The sequence below is a fragment of the Cololabis saira genome, chromosome 2, assembly GCF_033807715.1.
Source record: "Cololabis saira isolate AMF1-May2022 chromosome 2, fColSai1.1, whole genome shotgun sequence".
Classification (NCBI taxonomy): Eukaryota; Metazoa; Chordata; class Actinopteri; order Beloniformes; family Belonidae; genus Cololabis; species Cololabis saira.
Genome location: NC_084588.1, coordinates 6,415,605 through 6,440,533, shown reverse-complemented (window position 1 = coordinate 6,440,533; position 24,929 = coordinate 6,415,605). Strand labels below are relative to the sequence as shown.

The window sequence follows — 24,929 nt, the reverse complement described above, 5'->3', positions numbered from 1 at the left end:
AGCAGAACACGGAAGTAATGCGGAAGACCGGCGCCGCACCGGCGGCTGATTTATGCTTCCGCGTTACACCGACGCAGATTACGGCGTAGGATACACGGCGACGCGCACCGTCCGGGCGCGTCGCCGCGTATCCTACGCCGTCGATTTAACGCAGAACCATAATTCAGGCTAGAGTCCATGAAGTTGTTGGGACAAGCAGCGCTGCAGAGTCATATCTAGGGTCGCCCTCCGTCCCATGAAAAACGCAATCTTCCTGTATTTATAAACTAAAGTACGTCCCGTATTGAGCTGAAAACGGTGCACTTTGTCCCGTATTACTGTGAGAGTCAAAAAATAGTCATAAAATGCCAATGGAAAATGACATTGAGCTGTTGAGTTCATAAGTTATGTTTTTCTGCTTGAAATCCTTGAAAGTGCTTGAATTTCAATGTTGTGTTTTCAAGCCCTGAAAAGTGCTTGAATTTTAGTTTACGTGCTTGAAAATGCTTAAAATTATAACTCTTGTGTCTTTCACAAAATTGGGATCAGACTGTACAGTTTAGTTATCACAAGGAGAAATAAAATCAGTAAGATGAAACATAACTAGATGTTTACAGCACGATACAATGTACATAATTGTGATAAAAAGCAGAAAAAATAATTGAGTATATGTATTCCTGTATATTTTTTACCCCAGCGATAAGGTGCTTGAAGATTAAAAAAAAAAAGACCCATGAAAGTGCTTGAAAAGTGCTTGAATTTGACCTTGAAAAATGTAGGAACCCTGTACAACTGCAGTCTACAGTCATGGCCTTTGAGGAACAAATATGTTTACAAGTTTTCTACAGACTTTCTGTTTGCACTTTTGTTATTGCACTAAAAATGTGCTCTATTACATAATCGATGTTCTGCTTTCTTTCTATTGTTTTATATTAATTTATACAATTTTAAGTTAAGCAGGACAAGTTTCTGTTTAAGAAAGACACTTATTTTGTTCAGTTCATTTGGTTATTTTGTATTAAAGGGAATTGCTGGATAATAATTTGTTTTCCATGTGTTCATGGCATTCTAAAAATATGCATCTAATTCAATTCAGGTTCGAGTAAAATAGATAAAAAATCATTTCACTCACAAAAAAAGGGGCAAAAAAGATTCACCATGCCAGGAAAGGTGAAAGCAACCGGGTTGATAAGGTATCCCTTATTTATTTTACAGGGAGTTGGCAACTCTAGAGTCCATCCAAAACCCCACAGAAAGGTGTGATCAACCATCATTTTAGATTTGTTTTCTTTAAATACAGACACCCCAGAATGATTGTGACCACAGTTGTTGTGAGGGACCAAATAAAGCCTGCCATCATTTCAACAGCTACTGTAATGGACAGCACTTTTCTCCCCCTAAATTTAAGGAACCTCATTTTATTGATCTTAATTTCACTGGAAAAGCTGCTCTTCTTGAAATGGACTGCATTCCCTCAGCTTTGGCTCTTTGATTGAGTGGTACCTCCACTGCCACATCCTCAAAAAATATAACTTACTAAGCTTTGAAAGCTTTAGTGATTTATGTTTTCTTAAATTAATTTTTAAGAGTATAAATAACTTAGCACCTGAGCCACTTTGTCAATTTGTTGAGAGACAAAACAGCAACAGAGCAACAGCCCCTCCTCAAACCACAATTGCAAAATCCCGTTCTGCAAGACAACTTTGGGACAGTCAGCCTTCTCCTATAAGAGCTGTAAACACTGGAACTCACTGGCATCAGAAACTAAATCCAGCTCAGAGTTTAACATGTTCATCACCAAAACTAAAACCTGGTTAAAGAAAAATCTAAACTGTAACTCATCTGTAAATATTGTGTATATTTGTGTGGGAGAGTGAGTGAGGGAAGGTTTTATATCGTGTAAATGCAATATTGCATTATTGTATTATTGAATTGTATGGTCTTTTTAATTGACTCACTCACTCACTCACTCATCTTCTTCCGCTTATCCGTGCTCGGGCCACGGGGGCAGCAGCCTCAGCAGGGATGCCCAGACTTCCTTCACCCCAGACACTTCCTCCAGCTCCTCCGGGGGGAGTCTGAGGCGTTCCCAGAGCAGCCGAGAGACATAGTCTCTCCAGCGTGTCCTGGGTCTTCCCCGGGGTCTCCTCCCGGTGGGACATGCCTGGAACACCTCCCTAGGGAGGAGGGACATGCCTGGAATACCTCCCTAGGGAGGATCCGATACAGATGCCCAAACCCCCTCAGCTGACTCCTCTCAATGTGAAGGAGCAGCGGCTCGACTCCGAGCTCCTCCCGGGTGACCGAACTCCTCACCCTATCTCTAAGGGAGCGTCCAGCCACCCTGCGGAGGAAACTCATCTCTAAGGGAGCGTCCAGCCACCCTGCGGAGGAAACTCATCTCGGCCGCTTGTATCCGCGATCTTGTCCTTTCGGTCACTACCCAAAGTTCATGACCATAGGTGAGAGTAGGGGCGTAGATTGACCGGTAAATCGAGAACTTCACCTTTCGACTCAGCTCCCTCTTCACCACGACGGTCTAGTACACCGACCGCATAACTGCGGACGCTGCACCGATCCATCTGTCAATCTCACGCTCTATCGTTCCCTCACTCGTGAACAAGACCCCGAGATACTTGAACTCCTCCACCTGAGGCAGGACTTCTCCACCCACCCGGAGAAGGCATGCCACCCTTTCCCGGTGGAGAACCATGGCCTCGGTCTTGGAGGTGCTGATTCTCATCCCTGCCGCGTCGCACTCGGCCGCAAACCACCCCAGCACATGCTGAAGGTCTCGGTCCGATGAAGCCAACAGGACAACATCATCCGCAAAAAATCATCTGCTTTTTAATTGGGTCAGGTCATCATCAGGTCATCTTCTCCCGCTTTATCCGTTCCCGGGTCGCGGGGGCAGCAGCCTCAGCAGGGATGCCCAGACTTCCCTCACCCCAGACACTTCCTCCAGCTCTTCCGGGGGGAGTCCGAGGCGTTCCCAGGCCAGCCGAGAGACATAGTCTCTCCAGCGTGTCCTGGGTCTTCCCCGGGGTCTCCTCCCGGTGGGACATGCCTGGAACACCTCCCTAGGGAGGCGTCCAGGAGGCATCCGGTACAGATGCCCAAGCCACCTCAGCTGACTCCTCTCAATGTGGAGGAGCAGCGGCTCGACTCCGAGCTCCTCCCGGGTGACCGAACTCCTCACCCTATCTCTAAGGGAGCGTCCAGCCACCCTGCAGAGGAAACTCATCTCGGCCGCTTGTATCCGCGATCTTGTCCTTTCGGTCACTACCCAAAGTTCATGACCATAGGTGAGGGTAGGGGCGTAGATTGACCGGTAAATCGAGAGCTTCGCCTTTCGACTCAGACCTCTTCACCACGACGGTCCAGTACATCGACCGCATTACTGCGGACGCTGCACCGATCCGTCTGTCAATCTCACGCTCCATTGTTCCCTCACTCGTGAACAAGATCCCGAGATACTTGAACTCCTCCACCTGAGGCAGGACTTCTCCACCCACCTGGAGAAGGCATGCCACCCTTTTCCGGTCGAGAACCATGGCCTCGGTCTTGGAGGTGCTGATTCTCATCCCTGCCGCATCGCACTCGGCCGCAAACCGCCCCAGCACATGCTGGAGGTCCCGGTCTGATGAAGCCAACAGGACAACTTTTTAATTAATGCTTTTTAATTGATGTATATTAATTTTATATTGTACTGCAATGTTGTGGAAGAGCCCAACTCGGGACTGGAGTTGAGAATTAGCACTAGCTATAAACTCTACATGCGTCACATCAGCTGCAAGCTTGTATCTATGTTTGACTGCATTGTCCCTGTCAAACAAATAAATACAAAAAATAGATGTACTTTTTTAAAAGTATACATGTTGGTCCTGCCTTTTCTCACTTTTTAAGTGAAGAAAGTTCCTTCATCCTTCTGATTACTCAGGTCACTGGGGTCATCCGTTTCCAATACACCTGGATCACACCAGAGCAGGATTCACCAGCTCCATTTAAGCAAGAATATATTGCGTGTCAGTGACAGATGTTGTTTTTTATCCTTATTATTGTATTCTTTAATTTTCATTTTTAGCACTCCACTGTTGCAGACTGATGTGTCACAAAAGGGACATGGCATTTCAGCAGCAGACCAACTGTGACATGGATAGATGCAAATTTCTTATGGCTTCTGAAAAAATAAAACACATGCTAATACTTTATAACTTCCTAACCTAGTGCTCCCTTATGACACGGATTCAGTCCGTCAGCACAGGCACATTTAACCAAAACATTTAAATGAGACACACCAAAAGATTATTTAAAAGGACAGAATGGGACCGTCTACTGAGGATGTTTTTTACCAACGTTCACTCAAAATGAACATCTGGAATGTATTATGTTATGATAGTACATTTTGGTTCATTTCAGTTCAAAAATACTTTTATCTCAAAGGGAAATTGAGCTTTTTATAGTTCTTAACAAGTCATTATAGATGTTTATAGCTGTAAGTCTGTGTGGAAGCAGGCCTGCAAACCTCCGGGGTTTATATTTGGTATACTTTATTTTGGTCCAGGCCCTTTGCTGCCTTGTTGCAACAGGTAAACGGTGACATTGGAGAGCGTCCATGGTGAATTGAAAAGGTAAACAGACAAAGCGATGTTATGAACAAGGATTTCCTACAACCTTGCAACCAAATGGTTGCTCTTGGTTAGACCTACAAACTGTTGAGAAAGTTAGTTATTGCAGCTTGTGGTATGAAACCTCTACAAATAGTGCTTTATCAAATCATGCTGTTTAGCTTATTTACAACATTCAAATTACTTCCATGTTTGGTCGTTTTTAGCAGTTTTCTATTTTTTGGAAGTAATTGTAGTCATTTTCATCTACCAATAGGAGTGATAAGTCAAAGATGCTGATGTTTCACTTTCACTTTTCACAAAATCAACACGACATTGAAAGAAACGTACATGATAGGACCTTTATATGGAGTACATAATAAACTCTGGGTTTATTGTACTCATATTTGCATAACACTGAAGAAAAACATACGGCATCTTTGATAAAAGGAAATATCAGCCTTTAGAAAGTCTATCAGCTTCATAAGTATAGCCTAAATAATCTATGTGATCATGATCATAATGCCAAAGTAAATGTGTTGGTAAACTTTGATGCTACTGAAAATAAAGTAACACACACAGAGAAGATGGTGAATAACCAACAGGATAAATCGAAAGTTACGACTGTAACTACGGTTCTATGAGTCCCGGATGACCGCCAGGCGGTGCTGTAAGCACTGGATATCTCCCCTCGCGCATGCGCATGTCGAGTACAAATAACAACAATGTCACGTCACCCGCGACCCCTGCATGACCCCCGGAAGGGGTATAACTTCCGGTGTCAGCATGGGATCGACTCCTAGAATCTTCTCGTGAGAGCACGAGGATTCGGAGTGACCGGCAGGCCTGGCGGTCATCCGGGACTCATAGAACCGTAGTTACAGGCGTAACTTTCGTTCTATTCCGTCCCTACTGACCGCCAGGCGGTGCTGTAAGCACTGGATGACAAATACCAACAATGTCACGCAGAAGCCTGGTCACCTACCTAACTGACCAGGGGCAGAAGAACCTGGGAGTAGAACCACGCCAACGGTTGGGGAGTGGCGACGTTGATTCTGTAGAATCTGGAGAACGTGTCCGGCGACGTCCACGAAGCCGGACACGTGCAGATGTCCTCCAGAGGCACCCCCTTCAGGGCAGCCAAAGAAGCCAAAACGCTTCTGGTCGAGTGGCACCTCACCCTCACTGGTAAGGGGCGGCCACTGGCCCTGTAGGCGTGCTCGACGGTGTCCACCACCCAGTGGGACAGGCGTTGTCTAGAAACAGCACGCCCCTTGTTGGGGCCACCATGGCAGATAAAAACCTGCTCCGACCGTCGCACAGGCGCGGTAGCGTCAACATAAGCAGCAAGGGCCCGTACAGGGCACAAAGGGCTCGGCCCACACTCCGCAGGCTCGGGGTTGAACCGGGCAAGCTGGATAGGCCGATTAGTATGAGTGTGTGGCAGGACCTTGGGCAGGAACGCCACGTTAGGCCACAATGTAGCCCCTGAGCCATCTGGGTTCCACCTCAGGCAGGACCCGCTGACTGACAGGGCATGTAACTCACCGACTCGCCTTGCCGATGTCATAGTGTTGTGCGCCACCCATATGCTCATGTGAACTCTGAACTTATAAATGTATGAACATTTTGTGAATGTGTATATTCAACTTTGAAACTGCTCAGCTGAAAATCGGCTGTAATGTGCCTCCAAAAATGGCCGCCTCGCCATGAACTACAACCCCCAGCATGCCTTGCGTGGGGGGGGGTGGCGCCTACAAGCGGCGCGCATCCAATCGCAATGAGGCACCGATGACGTCACCGCAGCGCGCGTAGGATCAAAACGCCGCGCTGCTCGTTCATCTTTCTCTTTTTCCTTCACGTCAGCACGGGTCAGCACGTCTTTCTGGCTCCGGGCCAAAGGGACCACGACCTCCCCCCCCCCCAAAGGGGGGGATAAGAGGAGAGGTCTGCAGCGTGGTCTGGCCGGAGGATCAGCGAGGACCCGCGGCGCAGACAGCGGCGCTGCATCCCTCTCTCTCCTTTATCCTCTCTCTTCCGATCAACCTCTCTTCCTGAGCAGCAGGACCTTTGGCTCCGGGCCAAGGTCCCATCTTCCTTTCTCCCCCGGCTGGGGGGAGGTGTAAGGCCCCCATCGGGCCGCTCCGTTGGACCTGCAGCCCGTTGAAGCCACGGTGCACGGAGCCGCTCCCATCAACTCTCGGTCTCAACTTTTCATCCGGAGCTCCGACTCCTGCTTCACGTGTCCCCGGTCCCTGGGAGCTGGAAAGGGGGGGGAAGCCGCTTCGAAGCTCGGCCCCGGCCCAGGGTGAGACCTGTTCCTCTGTTCTAACCTCTCTCTCTGCTCTTGAGCTTCACCTGAAAGGACCTGTGGCCAGCCTGCCCCGCGCAGAACCGAGACGCATCCCGCCGCCCCGTCCCGGGGCCACGCGCTCACCAACCGACGGGCACCCGCACTCTGAAGAAGTGGACCGGCCCTGCGCGCACCCGAGACGACATGATAGCCTCCGGACCGGGGGGGGAGCGCCGGCTGCTTCACGCTGTACCCCCGTCCTCTCGTGATTCCAGAGTCAGGAGGAGGAGCGGGAGAGGCGGGAGGACTCTTGGATCGGACTCCGACCAAAGACCCGGCAGGAACCCCTGATCGGCACCCGGAGACCCGAGGAGGCGTGAGGTTTTGAGACCTGGGTGTATGAGTTTAACTGGGAGTGTTACAGAGCTAAATCTGTGTTCAGAGCTGAGATTACATCAGCATCATTATCATGACTGTTGTCATTAATTTGTAGTCACTACTTCCTGCTAGTCATTCATGCTTTAAAGCGCCGTTTCGCCAGTTGATCACGGTTTAAACCCCGGGATCACCATCCGGTCTAGATTTGCACGTGGCTTAAAGAGGGTTCCACCATCCTTAAAATACCACAGGAGCCCCGGCTTCTTTAAACACTGCAGCCACGTTTGAACTGTAGATGTTCTGTATCATTTTTATTATTGCTTTGATTTCTTTTTTCCATTCCATGCATTTAACTTTCATTTCATTTTTATTGATTGTTGTTTTTCTTAATTAATGGTTTTATAATACTTAAGTTCTGCCATCAGGTTTATTTGGGGTGTTGCGTTTATCATCTTTTGACACCTGTATGTAAATAAATCCTGATTGATTTTTAATGAGTGGTTGTTGTTATTTCATACAAGATTTGGTCACAAATTGATTTGTTTAAGCAGAACCAGTGCTCGGATATCACTCCTTCAACTGTTATTCTGTAAGTGATAATAAGATTTGCTGTTCTGCAGGATAATCCTAATTATATGAGACTGATTTTCTGCTGTTTAGTTATCATTTGTCCCCGGAGTAAGGCCCTGGGGTGGTGCCCCTACGAGAATTATTATCATTTTGATAATTCAATTTGATAAATAGTCGACTTTATTAATTATTAATAATTCTTTAATAGAATTATCATTAGCCTTCGATAACTGATCAGCTTAGCTACCTGTGTGGCACAACAATAGCGAGGAGAAAAGCTGTCTCCATAGAGAGCCACCTCAGGTCCACCTGGGCCAAGGGCTCAAAAGGTGGAGAAGAGAGGGCACCTAGCACCATGGACAGGTCCCACACTGGGGCCCTTGGGGTCCTCGGGGGGCGCAGCCTCAGAGCCCCCCTGAGAAAGAGAGAAACCAGCCGGTGGCACCCCATGGTGGCATTCTCGACCAGGGCATGTCGCGATGAAATGGCCGCCACGTACACCCTTAAAGTGGACTGAGCACGGCCACCATCCAGGAGGGACTGAAGGAACTCCAGGATCGTGGCCACAGGGCAAAGCATAGGGTCCTCTGCCCCGTCTGCACACCAGGCAGAGAATCTCTTCCACTCGCACTCATACCAGAGGCGGGTGGAAGGCGCATGGGCATTCGAGATGGTAGTCCTGACGGGTTCAGGACAGCTTGACAACAACGGGTCGGGCCCTGCAGTGGCCAGACCCAGAGTTGAAGAGGACGGGGTCGGGTTGCCAAACCTGACCCCCCAGCTGGGACAGAAGGTCCCTCCGGTTGGGGGGGCATCATGTTGCGTTGCGTGGTTCCTGTCTCCAGGCAGGTACATCGCCCGAAGGCCAGGCAGGCGAGGAGCGGTCCATGCTAGGAGGGGCACTAGCAGCAGCTGTGCAGAGCTGGTGCCCCCGTGGTGGTCAATCAAGGGACAGTGGACACACTGTCTGACCGAACCAGCACATGCCTCCCCCACAGGTGTTGCAAAACGTGTTTGAGTGTGAAGTGCAGAGCCCAGAGCTCCAGCACGTTGATGTGGCGCGTGCAGACCCGGGTGGACCACTGATGATAGTCTCCCGGCAGGGGGGGAACAGCGCCTAAGGGCACACCCCTCAGCAGGAATGCCCCGTCCTTCCAGGGTGCAAGGGTATAGACACACACCCGCGAAACCCTGACCAGTCTGCGCCTATGCCTCTCGGTATCCAGGCAAGGGCTGTCCAGCCACATTTGCAGGGGGCGTAGCGACAGCAGGCCCAAAGGTACAAGAGAGGCAAGGGTTGCCGCCACGCACCTGGTGAAAAACCCTCGGTGACAGGGATAGCCCGTACAGAAGCACCCTGAACCGACAACGGCGGCCCCGGTAGGCGAACCTCCGGAATCACCGGCGACGTGCCGCGACCTGCACGTGAAACAAGCATCCTGTAGGTCCACAGTTGTAAACCACTTCCCCCTGACCATACGCAGAGCATCCGCTGTGGTCAGCCTCCGGAAGGGCAGGACCTTCACGTATCCGTTGAGGCCCCTCAGGTCCAAGATGGGACGACGTCCGCCGTCTCTCTTGCTGACGAGAAAGTAGCTCGAGTAGAACCCCCAGGCTGCAGCAGGGGGTCCACCGGCACGATGGCGCTCTTGGCCAGTAGGACGGGCAACTCCTGAGCCAGAGCCAGAATGCTCGCCGGGTCTCTGATGATGGTCATCTCAACCCGGCCAGAGGTAGGAGGCCAGTGTCGGAACTGAAATACGTACCCCTGGGTTAGGGTGGAAATCACCCGGGGCCCGATGAGCAGGCAGCCCAGTAACTGAGCTGCTGCCGGGAAAAGCAGCCGACGACCGGCCCGTGGCCCTAGCGGCGTCTCCCCCGGGCTCTGGACGTCCCGGGGGGGGCGACGGTCGGGATTAACGCCCCGCCGCTGCTGACTATTAACTATTAACTGCCGAAGGATTACGCAATTAATTCAAAATGTTCAAAATGGCCGACTTCCTGTTCGGTTTCGGCCATGGCGCCAAGAGACTTTTCTTTAAGTTGCGACACGATACAGGTGTGTACCGATTTTCGTTCATGTACGTCAAACTGTATTGTGGGGCCTGAGGCACAAAGTTTTTTCTGTCTGAACCAATCAGATGAAGGGTGGGCGCGCTTTTTGGCGTCTAGCGTTGCCATGGTAGCGCTTTTGAAAGAGAAAAGTAATGCGTGTTGTCGCAGGATGGAGACGCACATTTTGATGTATAACACACCTGGGGGCACGTTACGGTTCGGGCCGTGTTAACTGCCGAAGGAATGGCATAAATTTCGATACGATTAATTCAGAATGGCCGACTTCCTGTTCAGTTTCGGCCATGGCGCTAAGAGACTTTTCCTTAAGTTGCGCCATGACACAGGTGTTTACCGATTTTCGTGCATGTACGTCAAACCGTATTGTGGGGCTTGAGGCACAAAGTTTTCTAGGGGGCGCTGTGGAGCCATTTTACCACGCCCATTAATGCAAACCATTAAAGGTATAATCCCTGATGTTTGAGAGCTAGCAAGATTTGAAAGTGGCGCCTCCTCTAAGCCCCACCCCCTCCTGCCCCTCCCGTCACCGCTCCGTCCAAAGCCACACCCCCACAAACTTTGGGGAACGCGCATTTGCAGGAGTCGTTTTTTCCAGGACATTTTGGACGGCACATTTTCAACGAAACTATCCCATGTCTCATTCACCTGTAAGCGAGGCTGGTTTTAGGGGGGCAGGGGTGGGCTGTGCCCACCCAAACGTGCGTCCTGCCCACCCAATCAAAGTTATGTCCTTTATTTTTTTATAATTACATTTTTTTATAAATATACACAAATATCACAGAATATTTATACCGTTTCTGATTGGGTGGGCACTGCGCATCATGTTTAGACACAACAATGAACGCATAGCGCAAAAGTTGTGTCTCGGTGGAGGGATCCGACGTCCCAGCAAAATGAGCACAGCAGAGAAGTTCAGAACAGCACACAGAGCACACACTGAAGGCTGATTTATGGTTCCGCGTTACACCAACGCAGAATGGTGTGCGTCGCCGCGTACCCTACGCCGTAGGGCTACGCAGTAGGCTACGCCGTAGGCTACGCCGTAGCCTTGGCAACAGAGCCTGCACAGCACCGCAACGCACCGCCACCGGCGCTCTCCGCCCTCGCCGGGATGGAGACGCCTCCATCCCCACGGACCCCCATACTGGTTCCGAGCCGGAACTGCTGCGGCGCTTCAGTGCGGCTGCACGTGTCCAGACCCCGCAAATCCCGCAGACCCCTGCTCTCACCCACACAGCGGGCACCGAGCCGCTACAGTCGATCGGAGCCGCGACATCCAGCCACTTCGGGAGACGGTCACGGCGGGGGGACCAGAGAGGTTGGATTTTTTTCTTTCCTTTTTCTGAACAAATTATTCACTGGCTACTCTCAGGATGGAAGGACCATTTCACCCAGTATAACAATAAATGTTTTTGAATAGGATCACAGACTATACCTTTAAATATCAAATTTTTTGCCAGGCCTGGCTTGCGTGCAAAATTTGGTGACTTTTGGGGCACGTTTAGGGGGGCAAAAAGGCCCTCCTTTCGTCAGAAAAATAATAATAATTCCTACCGATACAATATTATTATTATATATTAATAATAATAATAATAATAATAATAATAATAATAGTAATATTATCATTATGAATGTATCATTCTTTAATAAAGTGTCTCGGGGACTTGGCTTGGCTCGGGGACTTGGCTTGGCTGAGGGGGTACCCGGGTCCGAGGCGCTGGCTGCGGGGAAGCCCAGGTCCGCTGGCTGCGGGGGGTCTGGGACCATCACCGGAGCAGGGGCCGATGCGTCCGGGACCACCACCGACGACGTGCCCGAGACCACCGCCGGAACAGCGGCTAGCGGGGGCTGACGTCGACGCCGTCGCTCCAGAGCCTGGATGCTCCGGGGCCCACCCCGAGCCAGGTGTGTTCCCCAGAAGGGGGACTTCTCCTCCAGCATCCTCCTGTTGTCACAGAGGGAAATCCAGAGGGACACCCACTCTCTCGCTGGTTCCATATTTGGTCGGACCGTTCTGTCACGTCTGGGGGTAAGGTGTGGACCCAAACGCAGGGAGAGCAGGAGGCAGGAGTTCAATGAAACCAAAAAGACCAAACTAAAAGCGCTGCATGGCAGGATAAAAACAAACTAAACAAGGATCAAAAAACTTGGGAAGGCAAAACGTGGCAGGAAACATGAGGAGCAAAACAGTACGGTCCGACAGGGAACAAGGGAATGACAAGACCAGATATACACAGGGGATAACGAGACATGACGAGACACAGGTGCAGACACAATCAGGGCAGATGGGACACAGGCGGGGCAAAACAGAAACTCAAAGCTGGGGGAAATGTCAAACCTTGACATAAAGAGAGAGTTAAAGAAAGCTGATTTCTAATAGGCCAGTCAGCAGACCGTACTTCTCACCAATTTAATTCATCAGGAGCATTTACAAGATAGTTCAAAGCTATAACATACAGTAGAGACAATAATGAAATACTTAAAATGTTAATGTTAGATAAATGCTCAAAGCTTTAAGGTGTTTTTTCAATGGCAGATAAAATTGGTGAGAAATTTAAAATGTGAAATAAATTTCAAACTTTCTATGTAAGCGTTAGAGGAAGCAAAGACTGCATCAAAGTACTGCACTTGATACAAAACCTCTGAATGATGGATGTGGTTTTTCCATAAATTACAAGTAAATGAATTAACTACATACAGCATTTCCATACTTTTGAGATCTCTTGTGTCATCTGAAGGCAGCAGTGCTTTCAACACCACCCCTGAAACCAAAGGCAGTCCTGCTGTATCTGATGAAACAAACACTGACTTATTGGAAATTAGAGATAAGGACTACTTATGAGAAACGTGGCAGGAAGCTTTGACAAAGCAACATGAGCTTGCAGCACGGACATCCCCCCCACTAGCCGGCCTCACAGTTACTCATACAGTTAATCACATGGTCAGCAGTCTATCTGCGAGGGGAGGATCTCCTTAAAGCAGCACAATGTAACTTTCAGCTTTTGTTGAGTTTGGCGGCTCCTTTGGACAAAAGTGGTAGTGCTTTACCTGTAGTGTGGCAGGGTTCCTACCATGCTCCTCAAAGTTACATAGTGCCAGTGAAGGCGATACAGACCCCCTCAGACCATGACAGAGGTGTCATTAAACCTGTTGGAAGTTGATGTACCATCGCAATGACTCTGGAAATATTAGATTAAGGTGGAAAAGTTACATAGTGCTGCTTTAAGAGACATTTCCTGCTAGTCAAAGGGGTCTGAACTCCAGGGGCCTAGATAAAAAATACACATGCCTGAGGCACAAGCCCCATCTGAAAGGATAAGTATGTCAGCATTTCCTCAACTGAACATAATAACAACAAACTACATGTGACTATTCGATTCACTTAGGAAGTACATAAGTTAACAGAAGGGGTGATGGATACATAATTCCAACTCAGATGGGTTATCAAATGAGGGAAAAAATACATAAGCCGTATTTCATGCAACAGAGTTTATTTAAAAAACAACATAGTTCAGAAAGGTGTTTTAATAAAAGATGTCTTTAACTATTGGATTTTTTTTCAAGTGGATGACTTGGAAAGAAAATGGAAAAACTTGAGGGACAGATGTAGGAAATCCTGTCCAAATCCTGTCTTCATGAGGATTTCATGAACCCTCCTTGCTGCTGCTGCTCGTCTCCTCCTCCTCCTCAGAAGAAGAACTAAAGCCAGGGCTTTTCTTTGAAGCAGGGACAGATACATTTTGCAAACCGAGCTGTAGCTACTGTACGTCCAGTATGCAACATTACGCGATGCGCGCCCTGCTCTGCGCCCACCCGGCATCATTACTTCCGTGTTCTGCTGCGCAAGGCGAGCACCGGCCAGCACGGACGTCCCGGTTCTAGTTCTAGTTGTGGTTGAGAAGGTTTCCCTGGACGAGCCGGGCTGAGTGTGGTTGGGTCGGCAGCTTGAACCCCAGTCCTCGCCCTTGAGGAGCCATGGCGGACGGGGGGGAGCGGGAGCCGGAGGAGGAGCGGGGGCCGCCGGGGCCACGACCCGGGGAGCGGGGCGCTGCGGGCGGGGAAGGTACGTGAGCCGCCCGGGCAGGGAAACACTCAACTTAAATCAATCCTTTTTTTATTTTATTTTTTTTATTTATTTATTAACATAAGGTGCAAACAGCGACAAAAGACGAGATCAGTTACAATGATTGTGTGATGCAGTTTCACGACACAAACATGATCCATGAACCGAAACTGAAAGTGAGCAGCAAGGCCAGGTCCGAGTGGGAGGGGTTCTGTCCCGGGTTGCTGGTTCGGGTCCACAGCTGTCCCGCCTGTTTTATGCTGCTTTCACAACTGTTTCAGAAAATTAGAATATTGTGATAAAGTTCTTTATTTTCTGTAATGCAATTAAAAAAACAAAAATGTCATACATTCTGGATTCATTACAAATCAACTGAAATATTGCAAGCCTTTTATTATTTTCATATTGCTGATTATGGCTTACAGTTTAAGATTAAGATTCCCAGAATATTCTAATTTTTTTAGATAGGATATTTGAGTTTTCTTAAGCTGTAAGCCATGATCAGCAATATTAAAATAATAAAAGGCTTGCAATATTTCAGTTGATTTGTAATGAATCCAGAATGTATGACATTTTTGTTTTTGTAATTGCATTACAGAAAATCACAATATTCTAATTTTCTGAGACAGTCCTGTAGAGTGCAGTTCACACCACAGAGTCGGCGCAGAGCAGGGCGCGCATCGGGCACATACTTGTTGCAAGTTGCTTGGCGACCGAAAATAGTTTTTCCGGTCTGGCGCCGTTTTCCCACTCGTTTGGACGTACAGTAGCTACAGCTCGGTTTGAAACATGTATCTGTCCCTGCGTCAATGAAAAGCCCTGGCTTTAGTTCTTCTGAGGAGGAGACGAGACGAGCAGCAGCAGCAAGGAGGGTCCATGAAATCATCATGAAGACAGGATTTGGGGGAATACAGGCTCGTACCACTTTTAAACACACCTGGTATGTCCAAATTCTGGGAGATTTCTCTCCACTTTTGTCCGTTCTTATTGAGGTCACGATAGGCCTGCAGTCTTGTATTCCACACCTCCTCACACAAACTCACAGCCAAGATCATTCTTTCTTCCATGTTGATCATCTCTGATCTACAACCTGCAAGTTTTTTTTCACCCTCCACCACCTTCTCTCCTATTGGACGCGCCGAGATGTCGTCACAGGGCGGCACGGTGAAATAAAAAAAAAATTCAATTCGGGGGCAGGCAGGCGCGGTGCAACGCCGCAGCAGGTGCCCTCTTGCGCGCCGCCGAGTTCGGTGGCAGAGCCCACTGCTCTTGCGCCGCGGCAGCACATACACAATGAATGGGAAAGCCGGCGGCGGCCGCCACTTTGCACGTCCTATGTGAAAGCAGCTTTACGCACCCTGGTGCAAAGACCTGCCATTAACGGACTTGTTCAGACCTGGAGCAAAGGCGGTCCTGGCTACTGGGTGAACTGTACCCCCCCCCCCCCCAAAAAAAAGAAACACAACTAGCTGTTCTGGTATTTTTGGGTGGGTCAGAGAGGACTAGGCAGAGATGCCAGATCACATAATCACATTACTTTATGTCATACCTTTTAACCTTTGTTCCAAATTATAGAGATAAGAACCACTTAATGTTACGATGAGCAGTTTCTGCATCAAAAAATCCTAACGAGAGCCATCTTTACTGGCAATGCAACCCTGATACTCCAAGAAGGGACTGAAGAGACTATTTCTTGAGGAAGCTTGGTTCCCGCCGTCTTTGCAGCTAGATGTTGATCTATGAAATTGAGCCTATAAATGTTGATGTTTCTTATCTTTTACAGTATTGAGCCTATTCTAATATAAGTCCTATATTAACATCAACCATCTGAAACTTCCAGATGTCATCGATGATCCCATCTTGGAGACGGGAGCTGTTGTCCTCAGAGGGTAAGTGTGAGGAAACTAAATATGTGGCTGTATACACAGATTGCAGGAATACCAGCCATAAACGGCATGTGAATTCACCTTTGCTTTTAAGCTGTTTTGGGTAATGTTTTGGGAGAAAATCAATTAAGGCCCGAGAGTGGTCGGCTGCACAAAATGAATCACACACACACACTCGCTTTTGCTATAATGATATATGAATACCTTTATTACAACAAGAAAAGCAAGCATTGCATAGAAGACACACACACAATTGCTCTTTTGCTAGGATAAATGTGTCAAGTTATCCCCCACAAATGGTAGAGCAAGATTACTGACAATTACATAGGGCTAGGCCTTATAATACTCTTACCTCGACACAGAAGACAGGAGAGCCGAACAGTCCAAACAGGGTGGCCAAAAAAACCCAGCTGGGCGTCGTGCACAAAACCCGCAGCTGACTCTGCTCGAACTTCCGGCTGTCCCGTCTTTATAACTTTCCTAGCTGGTGAGGGGGGGGGGGGGGGGAGTGCCCCTTCACCCCTACGCGAGCTCTCATACTAAGTCGCTTCCCACGGGAACTCAGTCCCGTGTGAACAAGCCACATATTACAGTTACATTTGTTAATAAACAGCAGGTGCAGACTGTGTTTTGGCAATTCAGGGCATTTCAGGACACAAAACATATTTTTCTCCCTTCATTCCACCTCTGACCTGAAAATGTCCTAATTCAAAAACAAGCATAATACATGAGCATAATTAATATGAAAAGTTCCATTCCAGGACACAAAACATATTTTACCTTTCAGGTAATCACGGTGTATTTCTCTATGGTTTTTTTTTTTTTTTTAAGCATCGTGACAATCATCCGCCCGTCACCCTCAATATTCATTTATCAAAAATGAAGGCAATACTATACCCCCTACCGTTTCAGTTACATTAGGAGGCTAAGTTGCAGTCGGTCATCAGTAGGAAAAGGCCTGCACAAGTAAAAGCTTTGGGAGACCAAGACCTGGATAAGAATCTACACCAGCGTCTCATTATTCTTGTAGAGATTCTTGTAATTTGTAATTTATTTATTTATTTATTTAAAAACAGGGACAGTGCACAATAAGACATTTATCTTTTACAAGAGAATATGCATTGTGCCAGGTTGTAGCAACTTGCTATTTTCCACCTGTAGTCCCTGGACAGGTTGATGGAATAGTACCTAAAAATTAGTATAGAAAAAGAAAAAATAAGTAAAAGGGCAGAACAAAGCAAAAAGACCATAGATAAATAGAAACATGGAAGCAGATTCAACAGAGCATGGAATCTGCCAGATGTTGGCACCTAAGATTTAAAGCTAGGCTGCCCCCCCCAACACACATAAAACGCTTCATAAATGTACACACACTTGTCTTGACAGTAACCAACGCTTGGCAAGATGTGAAAAGGTGTGGGGACTTTTACATGAAATAATGTCAGTTGGCAGAGGATTCCATTGAGTCATCATTGCAATACATGAGAATGATAACTTCCCAAATGCAGTTTTGTGTTGGGGTGCACGACACTCACCCCTGGTAACAGATCTTGTTGTTCGTGTTGACTTCTCAGAGCAGAGAGTAACACATTTTCTCAAGGGGGGAGCTGCAGCATTATGGATCATTTTAAAAAGTAAGCAGACATTTGAGTGCTTTATCAGATTTTCAAAGTTTTTAAAATGTCATATTTATGTAGTATATAGTATATGACAGTGATGGTAGCGACGTGGTTTTTTATCATGGATTTTTAGGGCACATTTGTATAATGATTCAAGTGGTTTTTGAACTGTTTTATTTGACTGAGACCAGCTTGTAATACAATATAAAAAATGTGGTATAATCATAGCATTCAGATACATACTGGAGGCCTCAACTGTGAGTGAATTCCTTATGTATCTGAAATTAGCAAGATTAAATTTCAGTGTGTTTCTAATTGTTTTAACATGGTTTTTAAAGCTGAGAGTTGGGTCAAGGGTGACACCCAAATACTTGAATTTATCCACATTGTTTATTGTTTGCTCATTTACTGAGACGTCTGGGCAATCTTTCAGTATGCGCCTGTTGGTAGAAAAACATGGTTACAGTTTTTCTAAGTTTAAGGTGAGGCATGAGTTACGTAACCAGGCAGCAACCTTTTGCATTGCCTTTTTTTTTTTCCCCTTGTCTGCACACATATTAATGATTGATACCATGACGGTAGAAACCAAAAGTATATATATGTGCATTATTACTATATTTAATATATATACATATATATACGCATACATATGCGTACACATACATAAATATACACATACAAACCCAGTGATTTTTTTTAAATTTTTTTTTTGGGGGGGGGGGTGACGACATCCACTTTCAATCCAGGAAGCAGGAACACACGGAAACACACGTCAAGCACTGGAAATCTGCACCGGCACGGAGCCAACCAAAACAATAACAGCAATCGACCTAAATCTTGAGATCTGATCGCAGTCTGAGCTAAGCTATCGCTACCGCTACCTAAACCCAAAAACTAGAGAGCCAGCATGCAGGTGAACAAGCCAGTGTGTATGTCTATGTGTGTGTGTGTGTATGTATATGATCGTGTGTGTGTGTGTGTGTGTGTGTGTGTGTGTGTGTGTGTGTGTGTGTGTGTGTGTGGTGTGTGTGTGTGTGTGTGTGTGTGTGTGTGTGTGTGTGTGTGTGTGTGTGTGTGTGTGTGTGTGTGTGATTGCCTTTGTTAATTTCTTGGCAACCTTTGTAGCGCTCTTACCATATATATACTGTATATATAACAGTATATATATATATATATATATAACAGTATCGTCTGCATACATTATTATGCTGACATCATCACACATGGAAGGCAGGTCATTCATATATATGCTAAAAAGTAATGGCCCCAAGATTGACCCTTGTGGTACACCATGTGTACATGCTTTAAATGGAGAAAGTGTATTGTTTACACGCACACACTGGTGACGGTCACTAAGGTATGATTTAATTCAGTTTTGGGTGTGTTATTGAGAGATTGTAATCACCAAGTTTATCTAACAGTTTATTAGGATTGACAGTATCAAAGTATCTAAAAAGACCGCACCAACCACTCCTCCTTGGTCTAAAGCCGAGGACACACCAACCCGACTTCGCCCGCTGTCGGCCGACTGCTGTGTCGCCTCGCGTCACCTGTGTCGGGCTCAAAAAGAAGCACTTGGACACGCCGCAAAGACGACAGCCAACGGCCGACTAGCACGTACGTTCTGCGCATGCGTGAGAGGTAATTCCCTTCCATACCAGCAGGCAGCGGTAGTCTGTATTCACTCAAAAACAAGGAAAAACCGGAAGCTCTGGGAAGCCATAAACAAAACAAATAGGCTTCATATTCACACCACATTTCCACACCACTCTCGCTACCACAATGCGTAAGAATAAAGAATTGGCACTGGCGTTGTCAGCCCTCGGCCTTCAGCATGTGGAAGAAAAAAAGAGAAGGCGGAGGCGAAAAATAAGAAGAAACCGCACTACATGGGTGAAATCATGGATACAACAGCGACAGGCTCAAGCAGCTTACCCGAACCTCGTGCACTGATTCGCTACCTGAACAGCCAATCACAGGGTGAGCTGTTTGACCGACGGCTGAAAGCTGCCGACGGGCGGCCGACCTGTGGCGACGTGCGGGACACACCGGGAAAACTAGGCCGACAGACGCGCACCGACGCTCATCGACGGCCGACAGTCGGCTTGGTGTGTCAGGGCCCTAAGTGGTTTTTAATGTCATTAAGGAAATAGCAGCAGGCCGTGTCAGTTAGCATCTAACCAGAAGTGCTTATGCAGTGAAATAAACACATATATATATATATATATATATATATATATATATATATATATATATATATATATGCGATGAAAGCCCTCCTCCAGTTCTCAGCATGAGTGACTGCTGATCAGACGTTTTCAGATCCTACATGTTCTTTTCTGCCAAAAGGTGTCACTGTAATCCCACCGTGGTTTTAGCATGAGGTCCTACACAGAAAAGTGGGTTGTGTATGCATGATTATATATGTGCATGTGCACAGTACTCTATTGGCTAACTGCTGTCACTGTCGCAGGTATGTGAGGGAGTGTATAAATTTGGAGGACCCAGGTTTGCAGGTCTCCTCTGAGGACTTGGGAGGAAGGTCGGAGGAACAGCAGGATCCAATCATCAAAGAGGTTGTTGAACGGCTCCTCAAGCTAGGGGATAAATTGAATGAAGACGCCGAGCTCCAGCAGTAAGCACTTCACCACACAACCAAACCACTCAACTGCAAATGTATCCACCTTATGTGACTGAGCAAAGTCAGTAATTACAGTTTTTGAAACACAACTCTTCATCATTTATCTTGGAGACGGTTTACAGTTAGCAGTGTTGTGCTTTATTTCACTTCCCTCTGAAATCAGTTACTTCTAGTGTTTATAAAAAGGTGTAATAAATGGGTATCTTTTTACTATATATCCTAATTTGATTTTAAAAAAAACTCACACTATTGTGTTATTTGGATATCTCTTCTTGTCAGTCTTGTCAGACTGATCAGCCAGGTTGGGAGTAATGGTGCTCAGGACATCTTCGTGGAGGTGGCCAAGAACATCTTTGTGAAAGAAATCAACTGGGGTCGAGTGGTGGTGCTCTTTCACCTGGCCTACAAACTCATTTACATGGTAAGTGAGCTGCTGTGAGCGTTGTTTCACACACACGTACAGGCGTCTGCATGTATGCATGTATGCATGTATGTATGCATGTATGCATGCATGTATGCATGTATGCATGCATGTATGCATGCATAAAGATTGGATTAGATTAGATTAGATTAAACTTTATTGTCATTGCACAGGTCAAAAAGTACAGGGCAACGGAATGCAGTTAGCATTTAACCAGAAGTGCTTATGCAGTGAAATAAACACATATATACACACACACACACACACACACACACACACACACACACACACACACACACACACACACATATACACACATATATATATATATATATATATATATATATATATATATATATATATATATATATATATATATATATATATCTCTGGAAAGCGTCTAGAGACAACATCTGTTGTATTAGACGCTATATAAATAAAATTGAATTGAATTGAATTGAATGTACATAGTCCATCCATCCATCGTCCGCCGCTTTATCCGTTCCCGGGTCGCGGGGGCAGCAGCCTCAGCAGGGATGCCTAGACTTCCTTCACCCCAGACACTTCTTCCAGCTCCTCCGAGGGGAGTCTGAGGCGTTCCCAGGCCAGCCGAGAGACATAGTCTCTCCAGCGTGTCCTGGGTCTTCCCCGGGGTCTCCTCCCGGTGGGACATGCCTGGAACTCCTCCCTAGTGAGGAGGGACATGCCTGGAACACCTCCCTAGGGAGGAGGGACATGCCTGGAACACCTCCCTAGGGAGGCGTCCAGGAAGATCCGGTACAGATGCCCAAGCCACCTCAGCTGACTCCTCTCGATGTGAAGGAGCAGCGGCTCGACTCCGAGCTCCTCCCGGGTGACCGAACTCCTCACCCTATCTCTAAGGGAGCGTCCAGCCACCCTGCGGAGGAAACTCATCTCGGCCGCTTGTATCCGCGATCTTGTCCTTTCGGTCACTACCCAAAGTTCATGACCATAGGTGAGGGTAGGTGCGTAGATTGACCGATAAATCGAGAGCTTCGCCTTTCGGCTCAGCTCCGTCTTCACCACGACGGACCGGTACATCGACCGCATAACTGCGGTCGATGGACATAGTGCAGATTAATAAATAACTGTTGTTATAAGGTGCAGGTCAAACATGAATGAATGATAATATATATTATGAACAGAGGAGATGTGATTATACGATTGAGTGTGGAGGTATCTACAGTATTGCGAGGAGGTAGTTAAAAGGTAAAAAGTCCAGTGAAAAATGTATTATAAACAGTTGTGCAGAGTGGTGCAAAGAGTAAGTGGGTACTAGTCCCGTTCAATTCCTGGGGGGGGTTGGTGTGTGTGATTGAGAGGGGGTGGGGGCCTGGGGGGGGCAGAGTTCAACAGGGAGACAGCTTTGGGGAAGAAGCTGTTCCTGAACCTGGTGGTTCGTGTACGGAGACTCCTGTAGTGTCTCCCAGAGGGCAAGATGGCAAACAGCCTGTGTGCTGGGTGGTAGGAGTCCTTGGTAATGTTGGTTGCTCTCCTGAGACAACGCTTCCTGTGGATAGTGATCATGGCAGGAAGTGAAGCTCCGGCGATGCGCTGGGCGGTTTTCACCACCCTCTGCAGTGCCTTCCGGTCAGCGCTAGAGCAGTTCCCGTACCAGACTGTGATACAGCTGGTAAGGATGCTCTTGATGGTGCAGCGGTAGAAGTTCACCAGCACGTCTGAAGAGAGGTGCTGTTTCCTCAGAATCCTGAAGAAGAAGAGGCGCTGGTGAGCCTTCCTGACCAGGTTGGAGCAGTTTGTTGTCCAGGAAAGGTCCTGTGAAATATGGATCCCCAAGAATTTGAAGCTGGTCATACGTTCCACTGCTACACCGTTGATGTGGATGGGTGGATGAGTGACAGCATTCTTCCTGAAGTCCATAATGAGTTCTTTAGTTTTTGAGGTATTGAGCCTCAGGTTATTGTCCTCGTACCACGCAGCCAGGGGATCCACCTCCTCCCTGTAGGCCGACTCATCATTGTTACTAATGAGGCCAATCACGGTGGTGTCGTCCGCAAACTTGATGATGCGTTGGAGCCATGTACAGGTCTGCAGTCGTAGGGTGGGAGTAGAGGAATGGACTCAACACGCAGCATTGTGGTACGCCAGTGTTGATGGTGAGTGTGGAGGAGCAGTGGCGGTCCAACCGGACATGTTGTGGCCTGTTGGTCAGAAAGTCCAGTAGCCAGTTGAAGATGGGAGCTGTGATGCCCAGGTCCGCAAGTTTGACTACTAGCTTTGACGGGATGACAGTGTTGAATGCTGAACTGAAGTCTATGAACAGCATTCTGGCATAAGTGTTGTTGTTGTCCAGGTGTGAGACGACAGAGGACAGAGTGCAGCGCTGTGGAGACTGCATCGTCTGTGCTCCTGTTCTTGCAGTAGGAAAATTGGTGGGGATCCAGGGTGGGGGGCAGGCAGGAATTTGAGGTGTGCCAGGACCAGCTGCTCTAGGCACTTGGAGATGATGGGGGTGAGTGCCACTGGGCGGTAGTCGTTGAGACACGCTGGTGTGGAGCTCTTTAGTACCGGCACAATGGTGGTGGATTTGAAGCAGGTGGGAACAACAGCACGGGCCAGGGACAGGTTGAATAAGTCCGTCAGGATCCCCGCCAGCTCCCCAGTGCGGATAAAGCGGATAAAATCAAATGGTCAGGTTGTTCTTCAATTGGGGCACTTTAATAGAGTTTCAAACTTGTGTGTTGTGTGTCTGCAGGCTCTGACCACCAAACACCTGGAGAACATCCGGATGGTCATCAGCTGGGTTCTGCAGGTCATCAGGGAGCGGCTTTCCCCCTGGATCGAACAGCAGGGCGGCTGGGTGAGTGATCCCGTGTTCATGCTCCAGTGCTCAGGTGTTTGCTCGGCTCCTAACCCTGCTCTCTCCGTCTCCAGGAGGGGGTGATCCAGAGCTTCTCCCGCTGGAGGACAGCAACCATTGTAGCGTCAGTCGTTCTTGTAGCAGCCTTCGTCTACTACAGGAAGACGCGCTGAGACACCAGAGACCACCTCAACACCAGAGCTGCCGTCTCACATCCCGAGCACACGCAGCCCAATGACTAGACCCTCTTTGGGAAGTTAATTACAGTAATTCCTCAGCCTCTATCTCGTTAACAATCGGAGGTCAAGCGCTCCACTTTGAGGAGCTCCCCTCCTCTCTTCTCAGGTTCCCAAGAATGGAAAAGTGAAACCAGCTTTACATCCATCTGCATCCTCGTCTTCCTCCACCAGCGGTTCACCAGGGCCTCCCGGTTGTTGAGTAAAAGTGTTTAACAGTGACTGTCACCACGTTACCTACGGACCTGATCACCCCTAAACCAGACCTGTGGCTCACTTCTGGATGGGATGTCTGATCTCAGCAACAACAGGACGTGGGAGGACAACGTGCCAAAAGGCTTCACCAGCATCATTTATCTCTAGTCAAACTCTCAAAAACCAGTAAAATGAACCGACTTTGATGTCATTTAGCTTCATTGAAGCTAAAGTGGCAGGGATTTCCTCAAATCCAGCCACATTGGTCTTTCAGTTTACGTGGCTCTGGGGCTTTTACAACATGCACGGCTGCATCCAAGCCGTGTGACTCATTTCTTCTTTTTCTTGTCAGTCTTGGCCAAAGGCCGACGCTCCACACCAGCCCAGCAGGACAGATAGCTGTGAGAAACCACTCCGTTGTGCTCAGATCCTGACGTTCTTTCATTTTTAATGGACTCAATCTATCTCAGGTTCAGACTGCTCATCAAACACTCAAAAACCGGAAGGCTCCGTCCACCAAGCATCATTATACCTCTAAAGCCTGAAATATGTCCACATGTTTTTATTTAGGACGATGCAAAACCACATTCTCTACACGTTGCTAAGTTTGCACTCCTGTGGCGTTTTTGTAACATGTGGAACGTTGGGAATGAAATGCAGAGAATTTGAGGCTTATTTTGAAGACCAAACGATCAGACACAACTTGAAATGTATTGTATTTTAATCATCATTGCCGTACCAATGTTTTTCTATATGGTGTTGGGAATAAAAAGGAAATAATGGAAATAGTATGCATGTTTTGCAACCACGTTGACTGCACTTTGAAAGAGGGCTTGCACAATTTTTTTTAGCTGTTATGTGGTGGGGTTTTAAAAAAAATAACGTGAGCTAATTTGTTTTTTTGTCAAGATTAAATTATTTGATTGGGTGCTATCTCTGTGAATAAATACAACATGTATTAACCCGATGGCTGCTGTGAGTGTGTGAATCATTGGAGCCTTCTCTGTTGATTAAACTAAGCACTGCATTCTTGTATTTAGCGTATTCAGGCTTTTATTTTGGAGTCTCTTATGAATTGGGAGGCGTGGGGGGTGGTGGTGATACAGGTGTGTATATAAGTTCAACA

The 24,929-nt window shown here is 47.5% G+C and overlaps 1 protein-coding gene across 1 annotated transcript; it reads left to right on the top strand.

The window, feature by feature from the left end:
* Positions 1-13,875: 13,875 nt before the first annotated feature.
* On the top strand, positions 13,876-24,770 carry LOC133418836 (apoptosis regulator BAX-like). The gene is made up of 6 exons (XM_061707705.1): positions 13,876-13,963; positions 15,804-15,852; positions 19,942-20,103; positions 20,389-20,530; positions 23,268-23,372; positions 23,447-24,770. Exons 1-6 carry the CDS (start codon positions 13,876-13,878, stop codon positions 23,543-23,545), a joined length of 645 nt encoding a protein of 214 aa, XP_061563689.1. The 3' UTR covers positions 23,546-24,770.
* Positions 24,771-24,929: the final 159 nt, after the last annotated feature.

What these genes read in the sequence shown, in the direction of transcription:
- LOC133418836 (XM_061707705.1), top strand. Translation starts at nt 13,876, where the DNA reads ATGGCGGACGGGGGGGAGCGGGAGCCGGAGGAGGAGCGGGGGCCGCCG. An exon ending in GGGCGCTGCGGGCGGGGAAG is followed by an intron (nt 13,964 to 15,803) that starts GTACGTGAGCCG and finishes TGAAACTTCCAG; the next exon opens with ATGTCATCGATGATCCCATC. An exon ending in GAAGACGCCGAGCTCCAGCA is followed by an intron (nt 20,104 to 20,388) that starts GTAAGCACTTCA and finishes TCTTCTTGTCAG; the next exon opens with TCTTGTCAGACTGATCAGCC.